We start from the raw sequence: 23,074 nt of genomic DNA on the forward strand, positions 1-23,074 counted from the left end.
TCTAATAAGGATGGGAAAATGACTGATAGGTATGGACAAAGTGTATACTTCTATAACTTTTAATTTCAGAATTTTAAATTGTCAGGCTCATATGTTAAAAGTTTATTCTGACATATTGTGAAAGAATGAGGATTGTTTTAGCTACAATATCTTCTTGTGAAGAAAAATCTGCTTTAAATAATTTAGTTTCTTCAGCTGCACAGGTTACTACTCATTATTTGCAATGTGTGTGACTCTGCTGATACTTTTAACAGGGCTATGGCCACTGGTACACTTTTTTTGGCTGCATTCTCAGAACCTTCCAAATTATGTTACCATAAGATGTTACATTCTCCCTTGCATACAGATTTAGTGTTTGGCCCTCTGCTGCAGAGGTGATCAAAAAGTGTGATGAACGGGACAAGCTGATTCACAGAATCTGTAAGAACGTTCAGTCCCTCTTTTCCAAATTGTACAAGGGATTTTCTTTCTTCCTCATCCAATTTTGGCAAAAAAGCAGAATAAATATTCTTAAAAGAATTCAGGTAAACAGACATTTAAGAAGTGGCAAGGAGGTTTCAAAAAGAAGTCTTAAACCTCAGAAAACCAAGGACACACAAACAATTCTGAATGACTGCTCAAGAGACCTTGTGATCCCCTCCCACCCTGGCCCTCTTTCTCTTACAGAAAGTCTGAATCTCCATTGTTTTCTTTGGCAAAAGATTGTTTCAGACAAATTCTGAAAATCATTCATCAGGGTTACAAATGACAACGGAAAGAAATTCCTCCTTTGCAGGGGGGGGGGGGTCATTCCTCCTTCTGCAGATCGGACAGTTTTCGTTCCACCTGTTCTTCATCATGTGCTCTCCCAAGGAGTGATAGAACCAGCTCCAACTTCTCAGGTGGGGAAGGAGTTTTATTCAAGGATGTTCCTAATCCCAAAGAAAGAAAATTCTTGTAGCAGTTTTGGATCTTTCTTTATTTAACCTGTTTGTGATAGTGCCCACATTCAAAATGATGTCACTTCAATCTGTTACATCTTCTTCCTCTTTCAAGTTTCCTATACTTGAAAGATGCTTATCATCATATTTTTGTTCATCTAGCCTTTATCAGTTATCTTCCTTACCCCTTGGATTATCCACTGCACCAAGAGTTTTCATAAAGTATCTAGCTCCAGCGATCTAGTTCATTCCAGGTTACAGGTTATCCACACATTTTTCCATATTTAAATTATTTGCTTATCTTTGCAGAGTCTTTTTTTCAAAATGTCAGGAATCCCGTCTTGGGTGAGGGATCGCATGCATAATTTGGGATTCCAAAAGAACATTGAAAAGTCTTTCTTGACTCCTTCATACAGGACTGTATTCCTGGGATGTCAACTAGACACCACAGTTCAAAAGCTTTTCTTCTAGAGGAAAAAAACAGATCTTTATTTAGATCTATTTCTAATGTTTTCCACTCAGACTTCAGTCACTGTGAGGAAATACTTCAGGATTTTGAGTCTGATGGCATCTCTGGTTAAAGGCTTATAGTGCCTGCATATTTGAACTGTTTCTTACTGAAATTGGTACACCTTGTTTGCTGTAGCATAGACTAGATCCAGGCCTGCTGAATCTAGCTTTGTTTGTATGCTTGTTTGCTTGTTATTTCCCTGAAACGCTAATTCCACCTAAAACGTGGCTTTTCAGTGCTTCTGTGGATCCCTAGTGACATCTGCATTGCTTACTATACTTATTTCCTTGTTTCACTTGAAAGAAAGTTACTGGTTGTCATTTTTGCATTTAAGTTACCTGTAACACATTGCATTTAAGTTACCTGGCACTTGCTCACTAAAGCAATTATATAAGTCAGCACTAAAAAATTAAAAGCACTACACCCTCACAAACTCCCCTTGAGTACCTTGTTCCCCATTGGCCCTTTTTTTCAATTATAAAGGAATTCCCAATACTATTCTAGCATGTCCAAAGGTCAGTTGTCAATCTCCTCTCCGGTCCAGCTGGTGAATCTGGGAATCTTGAGGCAATGTTACAACTGCCTCATGTACACAGACAACCCTCTCCTCCTCCCAACAAATTCCAACACATGTGAGAGATGCAACCATATAGCCAAACTGGAGGCTAAGCTCTCTCAACTCAGTACTGGTGAAACCTGTCAGGAGGAGGAGGAAACCACACTCACTACAATTCCAGTCTCACATAGACCTACCACGACAGCAAACCAAACACATAAACACACAAAAACATACTCGGAGGCTCTAAATAAAAATCTGCCTAAGCAGCAGAGACCTCCAAAGCAGACACCCAAGCAACCGCTACCCCAAAACAAAACACATGCAACACATAGCTCACAAAGCCAATGTGCCGAACAGTCACAGCCCTTAAGGCTAAACAAAACACCTGATACACTTGTAATAGGTGACTCTATCGTCAGGCACACTGACATCCCGCTCACCAGGCTGAACAAGGAGAAGGTCACGGTGAGCTGCCTGTCGGGCGCTAGGATCCGCCACATAACACAAGCACTCAGGTCACTCCAAGGCAAGTACAAATATGACTCAGTCATTGTCCATGCTGGTGTGAATGACCTGAGACGTACCTCCCTGGACTACATGAAAAGAGACATAGAGGAGCTCTCTGAGCATGTGGCCCAGGCCGGTATGACCCTGACCTTGAGTAGCATCTTACCCTCACCAAGAATGATGCCACAATATGAAGACAAGATGATCAATTTCAACAATTAGCTTAATTATTGGTGTCATTCAAAGGGGATCCAATGCCTGTCAGCCTGGGATGACATGCTCGACAAGCCACGATGCTTCGCTAGGGACGGCTTGCACCTGTCACCCCTGGGCTTTCGGATATTGGCAAAGGCTCCTGTTACCCCCATAGTGCCTTTTTTAGGCAAGGCTCAAAAGACAAACCCACCTCCATAGGTATCACAAGGGATAAGAAACTAAGAGTAATGCTACTCAATGCCAGAAGTCTAAACCTCAAGATGCATGCACTCGAAACTCTCCTTAGCATGGAGAACATCGATATCTGTGCAGTAACAGAAACCTGGTTCAAGGCTCCCGAGAGCACCCCAGCACTACCAGGTTATACCTCATACCATGCTTTTCGGCCCCAAAACTTGGACCAAACCAGAAAAGGAGGGGGAGTATCAATATTTGTCAAAGATACCCACACCTCCAAGTTGGTGGCACAGCACGAAGCATCAGAGACTATCCATGTGCAACTAACAGTGGGTAAAACTGCCTTCCAGTTTATAGCCTGCTACAGACCACCCTTCCAAACCCAGGAACCCCACTCGGCCTTCCTGAGAACACTGGAAAATATGAAGGTCTCTCCAAACACCATTATATTGGGCGACTTCAACTACCCAAACATAGACTGGGAGCATTACTCTAGCTCCAACACCCTAGCTCAAAGGTTCCTAGAATTTATAAACTCAAATGCTATGGAACAACTTGTTACCACTCCCACAAGAGGGGAAAACATACTGGACCTGATCATCACCAACATGGGGACTCTATGCTCCAGACCAGAAGTGTATCCCTCACTGGTAAGATCAGACCATAAACTAATCTCACTGGATATTCACATCCCGACCCCACCCCTGCCCAAAAAAACACAGTGAAAAACTTCTCTAAAGCAAATTTCACACTCCTCAAAACCGAGGTGGAATCCTTCAAAGCCCCGGGCCTGTGGAAAATACGGCCCAGACCGCAGAATCCTTTATAAACGCATTCTATGAACACCTTCAGGAATGCATGGATCATGCAATCCCAAATAAAACCAAGACCCAATCCTCCAAAGGCAGATGTCCTGTCTGGTGGACCCCAGCCATAAACAAACTATACAATAGAAGGAGGAAGCTACTACATGATAGAGCAAAATCCCCAAAAGGGAAGGCATCTCTGATCAGTGTTAGCAAAAACTACGGGCACTCATAAAATCATCTAAGGCCAGCTTCAAGAGAAAAATTGCACAGGACACTAAGGATAATCACAAGGCTTTCTTTAGTTATGTTAGGAACCTGGGTGGGAATTCCCAGATATGCTCAGAATTAGTCCAAAATGACAAAAATACACGAACCCACAGACATTGCCAACATCCTAGCTGACAGGTTCAGCGCAAACTTCTCCCCCCCTCCCCACCAAAAGGGCAAATATCTATCCCAGCAGAGTGCTGCCCCCCTGACATCTCAGATGCTCAGGTAAGAGCCGCCCTCTCCAAAGCAAAAAACACAGTATCAATGGGACCAGACGGTGTCCCGGGCTGCGTCCTACATGAACTCCAACAAGAGCTAAACCCAAACATAAAACTACTGTTCAATCTCAGCCTTACCACAGGATATGTACCCAAAGAGTGGCGTACAGCAACAGTGGTCCCTCTCCACAAAGGTAGTGCCTCAATGGATCCTGGAAACTATCGCCCCATAAGCCTGACTAGCTTGGTCTGCAAAGCTATGGAAAGGATCATCATGGACCTCATAAAAAAAGATATTGGGGACCTACAGACACTGGATCCTACCCGGTTCGGCTTTGTTAAGGGCAGATCCTGCCTCTTAAACCTGGTTGATTTCTTTGAAACAGTCACCAAGGCCATTGACGAGGGGAAGGTGGTCCACACAGCCTACCTGGACCTCGCAAAAGCCTTCGATACAATACCCCACTCGGGCATTATAGATAAGCTCACCAGCTTAAATATAAACCCCTATGCCACTAGATGGGTTGCAAACTGGACGATATATTTATTTTATGGAAGGGAAATCAGGCTAATATTCCTTTATTTATACAGTACTTGAATCAAACTATAGAATTTTTAAAATTTACTTTTCAGTATGATTTCCATGAAATTAGTTACTTGGATATTAAAATTATTAAAGATCAAGAAAAATGTATATCTAGGGTTTATAGAAAACATACCTTCTGTAACAACTATTTGCACTATAATAGTCATCACCCCCTAATTCAAAAGAAGAGTATTATAAAAGGACAAGCCGTTAGGGTAGCAAGGATGACATCTTTGTATCAAGATGTTAAATGTGAATTTGAACTTCTTAGAAGTATGTTTTTGGAAAGGGGCTACCCTGCGAGCTTGGTAGAAAACACTTTAAAAGAAGTCCTAGATGAGTGGGGGAAAAAATATATACCCCTTCTTGGTAAGGGTTTAGATAAAAACAAAAACCAAGTTATAAAACATGATGGAAAAAGAGGAAACGCAAATAGTATTAATTTTGAACAAGCTTGTATTGTACAATACAGCCCCTTATGTCAACAGCTAAAAAAAGTAATACAGAAAAATTGGAGTATTTTCAAAGTAGACCATGAGGTATACAAAGTGGTAGGAGATGTACCTTTTTTTACTACCAAGATTGGACCAAACATTAAAAGAATTTTGGAGGGAGTACAAAATGTACCTATTGACAACAAAAATAAAAAAGTAGCAGAAAGAGGTACTAGACCTTGTGGTAGATGCAAATATTGTTGTTATATTTTCCAAGATCCAGTGATTCATTTGGAAAATACAATGAAAAGTGTTGTTTACCTCAGGGAAGGTAATTGTTGTTCCAGTAGACTAGTGTACATAGCCAGGTGTAATACCTGTAACTCGTTCTACATTGGAAAAACTGAAAGAACACTTAAAACTAGAATGTACGAACATATGTATGATATTAAAAATAAAAAAGAAACTAATGCATTGTACAAGCATAGTATTATTTGTGAGCATTATACAGGTTATAGATTTGCAATACTTGATTACATAAAACAAGAGGCTAGAGGAGGGGACTGGCAGAATGTATTATATAAAAAGGAGCTTATGTGGCAACTGAGGTTGGCTGCAAACCTTTTCCCTGGTTTAAATGGTTACTTGAGTATCCACCCTATTTTAAAAGAAAAAGCAGAAGCTGTTTAAAAATTGTTTTTATTTTAACTAACAGCTTTATTAAAAGTATATAGTGTTAATGGTTTTATTTTTTGTAAAGACTTTAATGTTGTATTATTTAGATTTTAAATGTTAATTTTGGGTTGGGAGAAATTTTCAACAACTAGAAATTGTATTTTTACATTGGCTTCTTAGAACAAGTTTTTCTTTAAGAATGTTTTTGTTCAAATTAGCTCTTTGATCTTGTGACAGACATTCACCAATCATTGGATATTTTATGATATTTAAGAATGTGTTGTGGGACTTTTTAATTGTTTCTGATGAAGTCAAGGTTTCACTGACGAAAGCGCTTAACTCCTTATATTATTTTGCGACAATAAAAGAGTACGTGGACTCGCAACATTGGTGCTAGTCTTTTGTTTTACTGTTTTTGGAGCACTAATTTACCACCATCCTTTTTGGTATGGGTTGCAAACTGGCTCAAGGACAGAACCCACATGGTTAGAATTGCTGGAGCCATGTCAGACTCCAAACCAGTTAAAAGTGGCGTCCCACAAGGCTCAGTCCTGGGACCTCTCCTGTTCGGTATATATTTCTCGGAGGTACAGGCCAACACGGAAGGACTGTGGCTGACCAAGTTCGCAGATGACTGCAAACTGGGCGCTATAATTGACTCTCCAGCCGACACAAGCATCCTCCAAAAGGGCCTCATAGAAACAGACAACTGGTGCCAGAGCCATGGCCTCAAGCTAAATGCCAAAAAGTGTATAGTCATCCCCTTTGGCAAAAACAAAGTGCCCACAAATTACCACATAGGTGGTAATCCGTTAAGTACAGAAGAAGTAATTAGGGACCTGGGGACCCAAGTTGATAGCAATCTCTCATTTGACAACCACGTGGCCAAAGTGGTTAGAAAAACATTTTATATAGCCCACCTAATCATGAAGGGATTCACATCTAGATCAGTGGAGGTCATCGTGCCTCTTTACTCATCCCTCATCAGGCCCATAATTGAGTACAATGCCCCTTTTGGGATGTACCTTACCAGACACCTGCAGCAACTGGAAAGACCCCAAAAGTACCGCACAAAGAGGATCAAAGGGCTCAAACAGATGCCATATGCTGCCCGGTTAAAGAAACTCCAGCTCTACTCAGTGGCATACCGCCTGCTCAGAGGCGATCTGTGTCTGACGTATAAAGCCATGTCCAACCCGGAATTAATGGACATGCTGCACCTCAGAAAATCCAAATCCCATCGAGCTACGCGCTTGAGACACTTGAACCTCAGCACTGAAATAAATAGGACATGCTGGAGGGACAGATTCATAACCCAGAGGCTCCCTTCACTCTGGAATAAAATCCCACTCCAGGTTAGGCAGAGTCCCTCATTGACTCTCTTCAAGAGGAATCTTGATGAGTGGATGGGGGATCGTAGGTTTATCCCGGGTATCACTTCTGTGTCACTGTATAGACAGAGGCACAGTATACTAACCTCGAAAAAGGGCATAGCAAAATTAATTTAAAATGGGTGGTGAAAGCCAAACACACTCTGGCTAGGCTTATAAATGCCCTAGGGCAGATAGCCTAGTATGAACCTATGAACCTATGATTCTTATGGTACCCCTGGCAAGACTGCACATGAGAAAGATACAGTGGTATCTGAAATTTCTTTGGTCCCAGCATCAACACCGTTTATCTCTTCAGTTCCCAGTACTGGTGTTTGACAGAAGAGAAATCACCACTACTGGTATGTGTTGTGCATGTACGTGTGTGGTGGGGTTGCAGTGATAAGCTGGCCATTATTTCTCTCATTTTCCATCATAAGCATCACCAATTCTCATGATATGTGGCTACTTTGCTGATCAACAGGAGCAGAATGTGTGTGAAAGTAACTGATCATTGGTTAAGTGGTGCAGTGAACAATATTGCTGTCTCACTGGGCATAGCCTTGGTTGATTTCCTGGATATGGTTCTTCTGCGTGGAGTATGCATGCCCTTCCTGCATTTATACGAGTTTATCCTTGTGTTTGGGTTTCCTCTAAACCCCAAACACGTGACATAGGTAAAATGTCATTCCTCCAATTTGCCTGGAGGTAAGCATGCAGTGTGAGTCTTGTGACAGACCGGGCTTTCCGGCGCAGTGTCACTGTGTCCGTGTTTACAAAGAAAATGGTCATTTCACAGATGGTTATCTGTGGACATGCATAACATTGCAAACTCATCTAGTCTAAAAAAAAATCCTGTTTAGAGATACATACAAAAGATCACTGCAACTTGTATGGGGGGGGGGCAGCGTGGTTGTTACTACTTTAATTTTTTGTTACAATCAACCCTCTGAGGTACACACAGAATGCTGATATATATGCGTATGAAGTGTGGACAGTGTAGTCATTATTTCTAACCCCCCCAAAACTCATAGATGTGCAAAGATGTCACAAAAGCTTGAAAAGCTTGTCTAGGGGCAATGTACTGTTTAGAAGCACCAAGCTGGAATACAATTGTGCAGTTTTTATTATTTTCACTTTCCTCACAACTGAACATCGGACACATATGCAAGTGGTTACTTACAAGGGGGGTTTAGGGGTAAGGATGTATGCTGTTATGTAATTTTCACAGGAACAACTTGAACTATGTTACTGTATTCTGTTTGTTTTTACAGTCTTGTCCCAGTCTGACATCAGAGTGGTGCAAAGCAGATGTCTGTCTTTTGGGGAAAGGGTGAGGAGGCATGCTGAATATGTGTTTAATTTTTTGTGTTTCTTTACTGGGAAACTCTGACTAGGCAAAGCCCTTTTTTACTGGAGGCCTGGGGAGATAGGCTCCACAGAAGTTTACTAAATTAACAGTAATTAGAGTTATTATTTATTCAAATATTAGCCAGAATAAAGTATATAAACATCATGGTAGAAGAAATAAAGGTTCCCTATTAGATGAATGAATGCTTAAAATGTCGAGTACGACATGCTCGACAGCTTTTAAGCGAACATTCACCTAAGCAAAACCCGAGAATGTCGAAACAAGGAGTTTTGAAAAGTTACAGTTGGCCAGCTGTGAGGAAGCCAACGTCTGATGTTAGAATGTTCACCCTGTCTCGCCATTCTTACAGTCCTCCACTGTGGTGCGGTCTTGACATTCACCCGTCCTCCACTGTGGTGCAATCTCGGAGTATATATATTTAAGTAGGGGGGGTGTGGGGGCACTTTATTTTGTTTGTCGATTTGTTTTTTTTCTTCTTCTTTTTTTGGGGGGGGGAGAGAGGTTGTAAAGGTATACAGTACATTGCAGCCGTCATCTGTTGGCTTCCTGATGGCTGGCCAACTATAACTTTTCGACACTCCTTGTTTCGATACTCTGGGATTTCTCTTAGATGAACGTTTGCTTAAAAGCTGTCGAGCATGTCGTACTTGACATTTTAAGCATTTGTTCATCTAATATAGACCCGAAATAAGGTAGATTACATACAAACAAGGTCAATAAAATACAGTTTAGGAAATAAAAGAATTTCGTCATACTAGAAGTATAGATAAATTAGAAAATGTATGTTACAAAGTTATTTAAAACAATTTAGATTTAAAAAGAAAAAAGATAACAGTCAAAGGACTGCCATAAACAGCAAGGTATAAAAGTAGGGAATAGGAGGCAAGAAGTGATGAGTAAAAAGAGGTGAATGAAAGGTATATTAGATTTTAAGCTATATTAGAGAAGTACAACATGTTGAGAGTAAATTTAAAGAGAAGGGGGTGGGATTTTTGAGGGTAGACATATAAGATAGTATGAGAGTAAGAAAGTAAGCGTCAAATGAAATATATGACTGTGGCATTGTGTGCTTTCACTCCATTCTATCACTAGAGGGATACACAGAAGGTGACTATCTTTCTTTTTGAGGGGGATAGGAATGATAGAGGGTGAAATAGCGGGTGGTGGCATTAACGAATGTGTAGGGGGACAGTGGGGAGTGTCATGATGCCCTTTCACCTACAGTACCATTTAACCTAAGGCTGGACCTTGACCACAGTATATGATCTTATTGCAATACTTGACAGTGAAAAAAGAAAGACATTTTAAGAAAATAAACTGGAAAAAAAATCTCAGAATTTTTTTTCAAACTATGGAAAGCAAAAAGGACACAATAGGTATCATGAACTTGAATAATTTGCTGTCAAACGGCAGATACACTGCTTTTTAAATGCCTTACCTGAGTGTATTCTGCACAGCCAGTTAAACTGCTTACAAAGCTGCACACATCCTCAACTGTCCATTTGCTGATATCCTCTACGGTTGAGCTGTCCTCTCCATCCAAAAAGAGACCTCCCATTGTGCCTATGCAGGGGTGGGGGGAGGAGGAGGAAGGAAACAAATAATTAGCATTCTGCACAAACCAAAAACTTGCAGTCTGAGTAACTTTTTCTCTCACTCCATATCCATTCTTAATGACGTGTCTACAAGTGGTGAATACAGGCAGTCTTTAAGTCTCTTCCTGTTGAAGATCCGTCACTTGGAAAAATATAATTTCACTACAGCTAGTAGGTTTACTATTACTCAGCTTCCATATAAACCCTAAATTAGAATATTCCCTGTCCAAACCACAAAATGAAGAGAAAAAAAAACACATTCAGTGAAAATTAACACCTATACATACATCTAGCTGCAAAATTACATTTTTTAACCTGCAAATTAAAATACTGGCTGAGTGGCACAACAAAATTTTATGGTCTGCGTATTTAACACAGGAGAACATCATCTGAATCACGGCCAGGGTCAGAGGTGAAGTGAAGAAGGCGGATACAGCTTCAGTCCCTTAAGAGAGATAATCTGTTTGACCTCACCACCCCCACAAAACTGCCAGTGTTTGAAGAAGAGAGGCAGAAAGTGATGAAACACAAACTGGATCCTTAGCAGCTGTGTTAAATTGCACATATTTGGTATTTAGTTGTTGTATCTTTAGGCTTTTTTCCCGGTTAGGGGTCGCCACAGCAGAACTCCAATCCGCTAATGATTGGCAGTAGATTTTTACTTGCCAAGTTACTGGCCCTGATGCACAACCTTCAACGAAGGAACGCCCATTCACGCATGTCTCCACACACAAGACGCTCTAGCTGAGAATGTATTCCTAATGTTAGTTATATAGTATAAACATTTTTCAAAGCTGCATAAGATTTTTGTGTGATGTAGCTTTCTATATATGCAAATGGTCACTTGCAAAATCATAAGAGAAATTTTGATTGAAATATACAGAACTGGCCCAGAAAAATGGAGAAGGCGAGTAAGAATATACCTAGGTAAACTGACTATAAGCACTACAGACGGGACAGCTTTCATCAGATAAAGGCTCATACTGCATGTACACAACAGTGACATAGGAGGTCTTGGTACACTTAAATTTTGTAATATTTTGGCCTCTGCTAAAAATGTGTTTCTGCCCAGTCTAACTTTCCCAGTAATCAAATGTCAATCAACCAATAAATAAACAAATTACAGAATATAACATATTCATTTCTGTACTGCACAGCCTGTCCAAACTATGAACACTTCTGCCAGATAAACCACATAAAAAGGAGCATTACACAGAGCAAACAAACTATTCTAATGTGTACAATACCATGACAGAAAAAAATAAGCATGCATGCACAACTGTACAGCAAGCCCAGGCATTTTAGTCAGTCTGACATTTTTTTTTTTAATGAAAAATGGCTTATCCCAGCCCCACGCATTCACTAAAGCTCCACATTACACAGTCTAATCTCTGTAGCTTCTGCAACCTAGTTTTGGTCACAATGTTACATATGGAACTACAAAACATAGGTTACATATTTTTCAACCTTTTGTTGCCCTGATGCACCTAAATCTCAAAGCATCCATCACACCAGATCCATATGTAGACCCTCTTGTTCCTCAAACAGTGCTAGGCTAGCACCTTGAACTACACATCACTATATAAAAAGGAGGTCCCACCTTTCTAGGAGGAAAAAATGCCATCTAATATCCCATTCTTGGGGTGATCAGCAGTGGGATAAGGGTAGGTGGTCTGGCAGCTGAGCCCTGTCATAGTGTTAAGTCAGATTTTTTTATGAAGCTTTAATGTGGCACCACCCCTCTGAAGCAGATGAAGAATTGTTCAAGTTCACGCCTGCCTTTCTCATACACTCTACGGAGACTATGTCTCTAGTCTCTGTTAGTGAAGAACATAACGTGGACCGCTTCATATCCTCCTCGAAAGACGAGGTGAGGATATTTTCTGTTCAGTCCATATTCCACCAGCCTTTGACCACTTACGCCACTAACTAAACCTGAGTTGCAGGCAGATACTTGCCCCAACCCACATTGTTACTTTTAATATGGGTGGCCCAGAACTGCAACCACTTCCATTTTTTTTTTATTTTATTTTTCTGATTCTTAACCAGATTACAACTTATTACACAAAAATGCTTTTTCAGGTGCAAGTCAGATGCAGAGCATGTATCTGGTTAAAGTAACTTGCTCAGATTAACATACTTTGACCCTAACCATGCACCCTACAGGTCTGTACCTGAAAAAACCCTTCACCCCCAGGGGAGAGGCATCTGTGCTGACAGACATTACAGAAGTGAGGAGGTGAAAGAGATTGTCCAGAGTAAGGCTGGGAGCTTGTATCTGCCAGCAAAAATGTGCTCAGCACTCTCGTTGGATCGATCAAGAGATCAATGCACTGTGACCACTGCACTTTTAAGTTCCACTGCAGAACACACGTGTGAAACTTTGCATGAAGCACTAAGTAAATTGCTGCTGCCATTAAGTCTAAGACTTTGATTCAAGCAGCTGCTGAGACTGTGCGAGACTGAAGGAGCTGTACCACTGTCCGCTGAATGTAAGGAATCACGGGTTGGGTAGATGAGCCTTCAGGGAAGAGTGTCCAGCTTACATCAAATGAATGTAAAAGTGTGCAGTGGTTCCAATTGGGATATTACAGCATTCGTCTTAATTCCCAAGGATTAAAATGATTAGATAAAAGATTCCTGGGCTATCACTAATTTCTCTAGAGAAAGTGTAGCCAATAGCCAGTCATCCAGGTAAGGAAAGACCATAACAACTTACAGTATCGGGATTTCTGCAACAATGAACATACATTTGGTAAATATCCTTGGGCTGAGGTGAGACTAAATAGAAGAGCCCAGAACTAATAACTGGCTCCTATTCCTTCTTCTTCACAGTTTATAACTCCCAATGAAGGGCTCATGCCAGCACAAAAGCTCAAGTAATCACAAAACCTACATTGCGCCCACAGAAGGTATTATATCATGACCGTGTTCCAGTGTCTTTGTGGCTCCTACCCAAAACTACAGAAACCTCCTGACTCCTTTATAATCTTTATGTGAAGGAGACATTTTAGAGGTCTAAGGAGAACAAACAGTCTCCCTCAGGCAGACAGGGAAAGCCAGACTGCATTGTGATCACCTACAATTTTTTCTTCAGGAAGAAATACATTCAGGCCACTGAGATCTGGTATAGGCCTAAAGTCTTTTGTCTTTTTGGAAACTAAAAAGAACAATGGGTAGTGCCTGTATCCTCTCTAATCTAGTGGATCTCTTGGTTGACTGTTTATTTAATTTAGGTTTAAGGTACATTTTTTATCTACATTTTTTTTTGACAAGGAGGAATGCTAAGCAATAGAAGATAGAATAACTTGGGTGGGATGTAGAATTGGAACAGTTGGGTAAAGCCTCCAGAATATGACTGCTGTCACCAAGTCAGATGACCATGGTAAATTATTTTTTTTGCCTTTGGACTAGCATTCAGTCTGGATGTTACCACAACAATATTCTTAGATCTGTGACTTCTTTGCTGCTCTTGGTCACACTAGTATCACAATAGTATCTCAACTGGCATGAACCTTTCTACATCTTATTTTATTTATGTTTATTTTATTTTACTCCTTGGTGACTGGGTTAGTCCCACTAGGCCAGTGTCCTCTTTTTGGGGGAGACCTGAAATGGAATTCATACTGACTAGGGGAAATTTGGACAGGGCACCAGGGAACTTCCCCTACTCTTAGTAGTTGAGGGAAGGTTTTGTGGGTTACATATCCGGAATTCCGGTTTCCTGTCCAGGCATGGAGGCATCCAGGAGGAACAGGGAGAAAACATGGCTGACTCAGCTTTGGCTGAAAATGAAGTGAAAGTTGCTGAAAATGTAGTTGAAATGGTAGAATCACTACCAGAAGTTTTTTCTGATGCTGTGGGTACAGAAAAAACAGTGACATTGAAGGTAAAAGAGTGTAACTGTAACAGAGATGGATTCAGAGGAAAAGTTTCAGAGGAAATTGTTTGAAGGAGAGACAGTTACCTCTGAGAAATGCATAATTACAACTCTCTGATTGGAGGGGATGGGAGTGCAGCATGATAATTTGGAAGAAATGGTAAACCAGAGTGAGCCAGAAGGTGGAGCTGCAATTTCATGGAGCGACATAATAGAGAAAATAGATGAAGAAAAAACAGAAGAAGAGACTGTGCCAGAAAAAGTTCAAGAGACAAAAACTTATGCACAAATTGTGGGAGGAGAAAAGAAGAAATAAGAAATAAACAAAAAAGAAGTATACAGTACATGTGAGTAGTAAAAAAGAGAAAGGTTAGACAGGTATGAGGGTTGGGACTCTGTCGTAGCACCTCTGGGTGTTACAGCAAAAGAGGTAAGAGCATTCATTTTAATTAATAAAGAGACTTTTTGTGACTTGATATTTGAGACTGGGCAGGCCATGGAAAATCTTTTGGGTGCATATGAACAAAATAAAAATATTTATCCATGGTCAGAATATGTGGTCCTAGCTTTCTACAGACAAGCAAAAGAACTGAAAGAAAAAGAAGTTATGTTCTTACCATGGACTGGGCCATTGTGCAAAGCTCGCGCCAGCCAAAAACTCTCAAGTTAAGGCTCTACCCATACTGCCTCTCTTCCCATTACCTCAGATTGAGTTTGCCTACCACTAAGAAAAATGAAGATCTGTCTAAGGAACAACCCTATGACAAAAAACACCAGGACTAATTCTGAACCTCCAGGGGTGACTCGGAGGGGGCAGGAGGGTGGGATGTTAAGAATGAATGAAGATCGACAACACAAATGGAATCTTTTGATACGAACATAACCTCTTTATCTGATGTTGTCAATCTTCATTCATTCTTGACTGATGGGACAGAGTCCCTAAGGAAGAATAACCATAGAGCCAAAGGATGCTCTTCCCCTGGAGACCATGTCTAATTTGTAATGAGTGATAAAGGTATGTGGAGTAGCCCAAGTTGCAGTTGCGCATATATCTTCCATAGAAGCTCTGGAATGGAAGACCGCTGAAGTGGAAACAGATCTTATAGAATGAGTTCTAACTTTTGTTGGTAGTTTGAGTTTATTCTGGTTGTACATAAAAGTAATGCAGTCTCTTAACCTTTTTGACAAGGTGACCTTTGATACAGGTTTGCCCAATCTGGTACCTGAAAAGGACAGAAATAGTTGTTCTGATTTTCTAGAGGATTTTATTCTGTCCAAGTAAATTGTCTGTGGATGTCCAACATATGCAAACAGTACTCTCCTTTGTTTGACAAATTTGGAAAGAAGACTGGTAAGTCTACGGTCTGGTTGACATTGGACTCTGATACAACTTTTGGAAGGAAGGAGGGATTGGTTCTGAGTGATAGTCTTTCTTTGTGGAAGATTATATAAGGATGATTCACACACAAAGCCTGTAACTCTGAAATTCTCCTAGCAGACGTGACAGCCACTAGGAAGAGGGTCTTCCAAGATAAAAACCTGAGGTCCCAAGTGGCTGCTGGCTCGAAGGGCTGATGAACTAGGCATTGTAAGACTAAGGACAAATCCCAAGGTGCTACCGGATCTTTGAAAAGGGAGTTTTAAATGCTGAGTGCCTTTAAAAAAAACTTTGCATAGATGACGACACATCAAGGAATGATCATCAAAATAATGAAAATTTGAAATGGCAGCTAGATGAACCTTAATTGTAGAACTTGAGGGCCTCAACTGAAATAAGGTGGCCAAGTATTCCAGGACCTTATCAACTGGTGCCAAGGAAGGATCAGTGCTGTTTGTACATGTCCAAATAGAGAATCTTTTTCATTTATTTAGGTAATTTTTTCTGGTGGACTGTTTATGTGAAGCCAGAAGTACCTTCTGCACTGGGGAGGACAAGATGTTTTGCCTGGCAATTACTGGAATTGGAGAAACCAAGCCATCAGCTTGAAATGTTAAAGGCTGGGATGCAACAAGCCCTTAGGGTGAGACAACAGGTCTGGAATTGGATTCAGAGTCCACGGGCAGTGAACCATGTGAGGCCAAAGAAAGGGAAACCAAACTTGAAGGGGCCAATAAGGTGCAATGAGAATCACTTTGCTTCTCAACTGGGGAATTAGCGGAATTGGGGGAAAGGCATACAGAAGTCCCGAGGGCCAGTCATGAAGAAGTGCATCTCTCTGGGACTCTCAACAAGGGGGAATTAGGGCAAAGTAGCTGCTGCATTTGTGGTTTATGGGAGAGGCAAACAGATCTCAGCAAAGCTGACCCCATCAGTGAAAGAACTTTGTCACTACTTTGAGATTGACAGACCACTCATGAGGCAGAAGGGTACACCTGCTTAGTTTTGTCCACAATCACGTTGGAGTTCCCTGGGATATGCATTGCTGTCAGAAAGCAGTTGGAGGCGATTGCCCATTGCCAAACTCTTAGGGTTTCCCAACATAGGAGGTAGGATCTTTTCCCCTCTGTTTGTTGATATACCAGACTACGGACATGTTGTCTAATTGGATAGCAACTGTCCCTGAAGGAAGGGCTGACTGAAATACTTGCAATGTTAAAAGCACTGCACTCAGTTCTAGGACACTGATGTGAAAATTGGCCTCTTGTGGGGACCAAGTTCCTTGGACAGTCTTTCCCAGAAAATGCCCCCCCATCTGGGAAGCATCTGTGGTCACTACAGCCTTGAGCTGAGAGGGGTAAAAAGGATGACTCTATAAATTTTCTTCTGGCTTCATCCACCAAGATAAATCGTTTTTGCAGAGATTTGTTATCTAGACTGGATCGGACATGGGGTGTGTCAGAAGTGACCATTGCAAGAGTCATTGAAGCAGCCTCATGTGATACCTCACTAGGGGAACTAGTGTTATTGTTGCTGCCATGGATTCAAGAAGTTGTACTATCAGACGAGCAGGAACTTTTTGTTGGGAGAGGATAATTCATAGTTGCGATCTTAGCTTTAGCAACCTGTGATGAGGAAGGGAGGCCACACAGGGTATTTTAATTAGTCTTGCTCCGATAAATTCCAGATCCTGTGTAGGAGACAGCTGTGATTTTTCTTTGTTGACTGAAATGTCTTAAGTTTCAGCAAGATGTAGAACAAAGTCTATGGTGCAAAGCAGTAAATGCCTTGAGGGGGCTTTGAGGAGCCAGTCGTCTAGAAATGCAAACACATGGAATCCCTGTAGTCTCAAGTGAGCTGCTATGACTGCCATGAATTTGGTGTACACCCTGGGGGATGTGGTGAGGCTGAAGGACAGTGCTCGAAATTGGTAATGCCTGGTTCCTAGCCAGAAGCGGAGATATCTTCTGGAGCACTTGTCCATCTCTATGTGGTAATACACATCCTGAAGATCTAAAGAACACATCCAATCATCCTTCTCTAGAAAGGGCAGGATAGACTGAACTGTGACCATCCAGAATGTTGTCTGTTGCACAAATTTGTTCAATAGGCTGCGAGATCCAAGATTGGCCCCCCTGTCCCCTGTCTTTTTTGGCACTAAAAAGAACCTTGAGTAGAATCTGGATCCCATATGGTCTGGTGGGACTGGTTGGATGACTCTTTTTTAAAAGCACCTTTTGAACTTCTAGTGCTGCTAGATCCCTTTGACTGGGTGGAACATTGGGGATTTTCCTTTGGGGTTTGGGGAAAAGAGTGAAGGGAATGCAGTAACCTCTGGCAATTATTGTCTGCACCCAGGAATCTGATGTTATTGCGAGCCAAGCTGAGTAGTGCAGAGAAAATCTTCCCCTGACTGCTTCCAGAGGTAAGCAATTGAGTTACCGCTCAGGAGCACTGGTAGGGTTGTTCGGAAAAAGAATCTCTGGAACCCTGGTTACACGGACCTCCTCCGCCATGGGAGGGGTGTCTTCCAGAAGAGTTCCCCCCTCTACCCCGGAGGAATTACACACCACATGTGTCCTGAAAAGGCCCTTGAGTCTTCTTGAACCACATTTTTCCACTCCTCTGATTCCTGGAGTAAGGTCATTGTGGAGTGGAAAAATGCATGCCCACAGCAGAAAGGGTCTTCCCATCCTTTTCACACCTGGTTAACGTGTCTCTAACTTTTGGGCCAAACAATTAGGTAGCATCAACAGGAGCGTTGACAAATGAAGACTTGAAGGGGTCCACAAAATCACACAAGTGTATCCAGGCGTGGTGCCTTAATGGCAATGCTTGTACCCACTGCTCTAAACATCCCTTTGGCTGTATGCGCAATAAGACGCATAAATAAATTCGAGATGGACTCCAGGGTGGCAAGCTGACAGGTAACCTTATCTCGAACCTTGTCAGACACTGCTCCAGCAAGGGTGTCTGAAAGCTCAGTTATCAGATCCCTTTGCATTCTAGTAAAGTGTGCCAAGAAGTTCAAGGACTGAACAGCAAAGGTTGATGAAGCAAAGATCTGCTTTGTGAATCTGTCCGTCATCCGTTACTCTCGGTTTGGAGGATGGACAGTTGAACTCTCTTTGCCGAGTTCCTTTGTGGTGGCCACCACCATGGCAAACACTGCTAGACCCTTAGACCAATGAGGCTGATCCTCTGGGGCTGAAAGAATCTTGTCTGTTTTCTGGGGAATAGGCTCGATGATGTCAGGAGCCTTCCATGCATGCTGAACAATCAACTTGATTAGATCAACTGCGGGTGGAGTCACCCAAGACGTAGATACATGGGCACGAAAAGCTTGCAAGAAAACAGATTCCTCAGAGGATGGGTTTGAAGACTTCCAATCACCCCACTATTTAAATATTTTCAGTATGTCTCCAAAGGAGACATCTTCGGGGGGTGACCATGGGGACCCTTCCCCTTCATCATAATCTGTATCTTCAGTGACTGACTCTTCTGGAGAATCCAGGTGCTTCCTCTTGCACAATCACTTATGGGGTAGCTCCTCAAGGGAAGTTCTGAGGAGGACTCCAAAGAGGGGGGACCCAGAACTAGGGTATCTTGCTGCTCTTGTGTCCGCTGTCCAGAAGTAGCAGATTGTGGCAGTTGCGAACCACAGGGAACAAAAATATGGCACTCTGATGGGGATGGAACCAACTGGGAGCCTGCTGAGGCTAAAGCTCTCTCCATAATCTCGAAGGCAGGCCCACCTGAAGAGGGATGGGAGCCCAGAACCGAGAAAGAAACCTCAGAACGTGGGTCACACCCCACTCCTACTTGCCACCTGCCAGAGTAGGAGCCGAGAGAGGATGTGAAACTACCATGGTACCGAGAGCCACAGATGGCACCACAGAAATATTTAGAGCCTATCCAAGGATCCCAGAACCCGCAGCCAAGTCACAGTCCCATGGCTGCAACGGTTCTGAAGGATCCAAAGACCACAGAGTAGATTCCAGTGCTGAGGTGAGATCCACTATTGACACCGAAGCAGTAAACACCTGGAGATTCGAAGCAATGGGCTCCAAGACCTGGGGTGAGGTTGAAGGAGGAATATATGTAGTAGCCTGGGATAGTATACTTTGGCTCAGAGAGGGAGGGAGGTCCAAGAGGGTACAGGGAGGCCTTTGGCTGCTAAGAGCGGATCCATTAATCTGACTACATCCAATTCCAATAGACTCCTGGAGGAATGGGTTGAGATTCCCAAAGGAGAGTCAGGTCTTTCCATAAAGGGATTCAGCTGTTGACCCAAAATGTAGTCTACTGAAGGGGAATATCTAGTCCGGTGGGTACTTATAACATCGACCTTTGGCACCATGGTCTGCTGAATAGGGGGAGAAAATGGAACTGAATAAGTAGATGTAACAATTGTCTATGCCAGTGAGGTCGTCAACACCGAAGCCATGGTCGGTGCTGAAATGTTTTTTGTAAGATCAACAGTAGACAGCACCGATACTGACTTTTGTTGTTTTCGGTACCAGAGCAGAAGGCAATGATATTTTGAAACTTTTGCCTTTGAGTCTGATGAAACTGTCAGAACCTGGGATTTTTCAGATTTGGAGTCATGTACCTTAGGGGAAGATGGTACCGAATTACTCTATTTTTTTGTCTCAGACTTTGGAGATTTTGAAGTCTCTGCCTCAGAAAGAGCTTCACCAGAAGGGACATTTCAGTAAAACTTTGAAAATTAACTTGTTACGTCTCTCTGCAAGAGTTTGGGCACTAAAGCCCTTAAAAATATCACAAGGAGGTTGAATTTCCAGATGAGAAACACCCAGACAATAAACACAAGAAAGATGCCCATGAGAATTGGGCATCTTTTTGCTACAGTCCTTACACTGTTTGAACCCGGAAGTTCCTTTTTGTTTCTCTGCCATGTCTTGTCAAGAACAGAACACACACACACACACACACACACACACACACACAGTGAGAAAAGGGGGAAGAAGTAGGGGAAAGAAAAAAGGTTTAGAAAAGTAAAAGCCCCTTTTTGTTTTTTTTTATTATATTATATATTAACTATGGTATATATAGAATACCCACATGGGTAAAGGAAGGAAAAAACAGGAGAAAAAATACAAATGATGGTACTGAAAGGTTATCAATGGTAAGAGGGAAGGAGAGGCCTAATACCAGCAATTCTAAAGACGAAATACCCTGAGGTAAAAAAATGGGGATGGAAAGCTTTAAGGAAAAGACTTGAAACAACAGTAACATTAAAGGTATTAAAGTGTTTTGAAAAATATAATTAGGCAAATAAGAAAAAATTTAAGCACTTAGCTGAGAGCATTCAGCTGAAGTGTCCAAATTTCTATGTGGAAAAAGAGATCTGAGGTAATGGGAAGAAAGGCAGAATGGGTAGAGCCTTAACTCGAGAGTTTCTGGCTGGTGCGAGCTTTGTAGAAAGGCCGAGTTGGTACCGAGAGTTCGGAATTGAACCCTTCAGTCAAGAATGAATGAAGATTGACAACATCAGATCATTTGTTAACTACATGTAAAAGTAATGGACACTACAAATTTATATGATGAAAGAGGACTATGGACTGGAGGATGGAAATGTTGAGTTATACTGAAAATGGAAAATAGTAATGTTATGCGCTTACCTAGTATTATTAATGTTCAAGGTAATAGGGGTTTTGTGAAATACAGGGGTCAACAAAAAACTTGTTATTTTGTGGAAAAATGATCATTTAATCAATGAATGTGATAAAAAAGATGTTATTTATGTCATAAAACAGGGCATAATGCAAAAAATGAGATTTAAAGTACATAATGCAAAAAATGTGATTTAAAGTGCAAACATTTTGGCAAAACTGGACATTCATGGCTAGAATGTGAAAAGAATGTACAAGAAAATAAAAATGAAATTATACAGGATAAAGCGATAAGGTGTTATACAAGAAATGTACAAAAAGATGTGACTGATAAACAGGTTACACATGAAGAAACAGAGGAGACATGTAAGGAATAAGCTGATTGGCGCACAGTAAGAAATAAAAAGAATTTGACAGGGAAAAGAGTTAAAGAAAAGAAAAGGAAAAGAAAATTCAAAAACATAATGTTAGAGAGAATAAGAAAGAAAAGGGATAAAAATGTTATTACACTAACTGTTCTTAAAAGCTGAAAATATCAGCTTTAAATGTGAACAGTATGAACACAAACTGAAAAACTTTTGAATGGTGTGGTAGTTTGGAATATGGGAAAGAAATATGCTCAGGCATATGTATATTATGTCAAGAAAGCATTAAAATATTAGATGCAACCATAGTGGAAATAGGACAAATTATGGTAATATAGGTGAGATGGAAAAATATATGTATAGAATTATAACTTTATATTTATTTTATGATTTAGTTTATTTTATTTCAGTTTGATTACCGGGGAAGTCCACTGGAGGCCCGGGGAGAAAAGCTCCAAGAACAGTATAATACAATATAGGTTACAGTATGAAAAGCTCCAAAAATAGTATAATACAATATAGGTTACAGAATGCAAATAAAGGTTACAAAGTAAAAATACATGCAATACAGTTTGTAAAAACAAGTAGGGTTAATACATTTGAGAGTTGCAGAGAACTGGATGGCAGATTTGTTTTTTTTTTTTTTTTTGCATATGTAACAAAAAAGAGAGAGAATGATTTTTAAAAATATTCTTGAATACGCTTGTGTAAATATAGACATTATAGTGGTGGGTGATTTTAACTAATTTAAGGAAAAATATGAGCAATTATGATGTTAAATGGCTAAAAAAAATATGACAACCGGAAAGTTAAGTGTATGGAAGGAATGAAATTAGGCTAGAAATTGATTACTTTCTAATGTCTGATAGTTTAAAAGTTATAAAAAAGGAATTAAGTATGCTGGATTTTCAGATCATGTGGTTATATGGGTTAGAGTACAGGAAAATGAATATATAAGAATAGGAAAAGGAATAAAGAGAATAAATGAAATGAATTAGATTTAGAAGAGAAAAAAGAACTTGTGGAATTATGGAAAACCATATGAATATGAGACAGTTTTATGAGAACTGGACTGTCTGGTGGCTTCATTTTAAAGAGAAATATAAAAAGTGTTTTAAGAACGTATAAGGAAGAAAATAAGAAAAAAAAAGAGATATACAAGATATTAAGTCAAGAAACATTTAGAGACTTATTAGAAAAGAAAAATTCCTTTTATGAAAAAGAAAGAGAAATATATCAAATGAATCAAATTAAAATTAACAACTTGTTATATAAGCAAAAATATTGTTTACAAGGAAAGAAAGAAGAAGTAGCACCATATTTGAGTAAACTAATAAAAGAAGGAAAAATAATAAGATAATTAAAAAATAAGGAAGATCAGCAAATAAGACAACAAGAAGGAATATATGAAATAATTAAAGAATATGTATTGGAATTGTTTGTTAAAAGAGAAGAAAACAGAACAAATTTATAAAGGTGAAAAATTAAATAAGGAAGATAATGAGTATTTAGAACAAAAGATAACTATGAAAGAATAAAATTAAATTCTAAAAGATATTAGCATGAATTCTGCAAAAAGACTGGACAGAACTGAAC

The 23,074-nt window shown here is 40.5% G+C and overlaps 1 protein-coding gene across 3 annotated transcripts in view; it reads right to left on the minus strand.

Annotated features, from left to right (window-relative positions):
• SAMD11 (sterile alpha motif domain containing 11) overlaps nucleotides 1-23,074 on the minus strand; it is a 1,263,018-nt gene that overhangs the window by 104,639 nt on the left and 1,135,305 nt on the right. For all 3 annotated transcript variants that reach the window (XM_044063099.1, XM_044063100.1, XM_044063101.1), the window contains exon 11: nucleotides 10,063-10,187. In XM_044063099.1, the coding sequence (XP_043919034.1) occupies nucleotides 10,063-10,187 (125 nt within the window). The remainder of the gene's footprint in view (nucleotides 1-10,062; nucleotides 10,188-23,074) is intronic.

This window comes from Protopterus annectens, chromosome 2.part1, assembly GCF_019279795.1.
Source record: "Protopterus annectens isolate FY-2018-M chromosome 2.part1, PAN1.0, whole genome shotgun sequence".
Taxonomy (NCBI): domain Eukaryota; kingdom Metazoa; phylum Chordata; order Ceratodontiformes; family Protopteridae; genus Protopterus; species Protopterus annectens.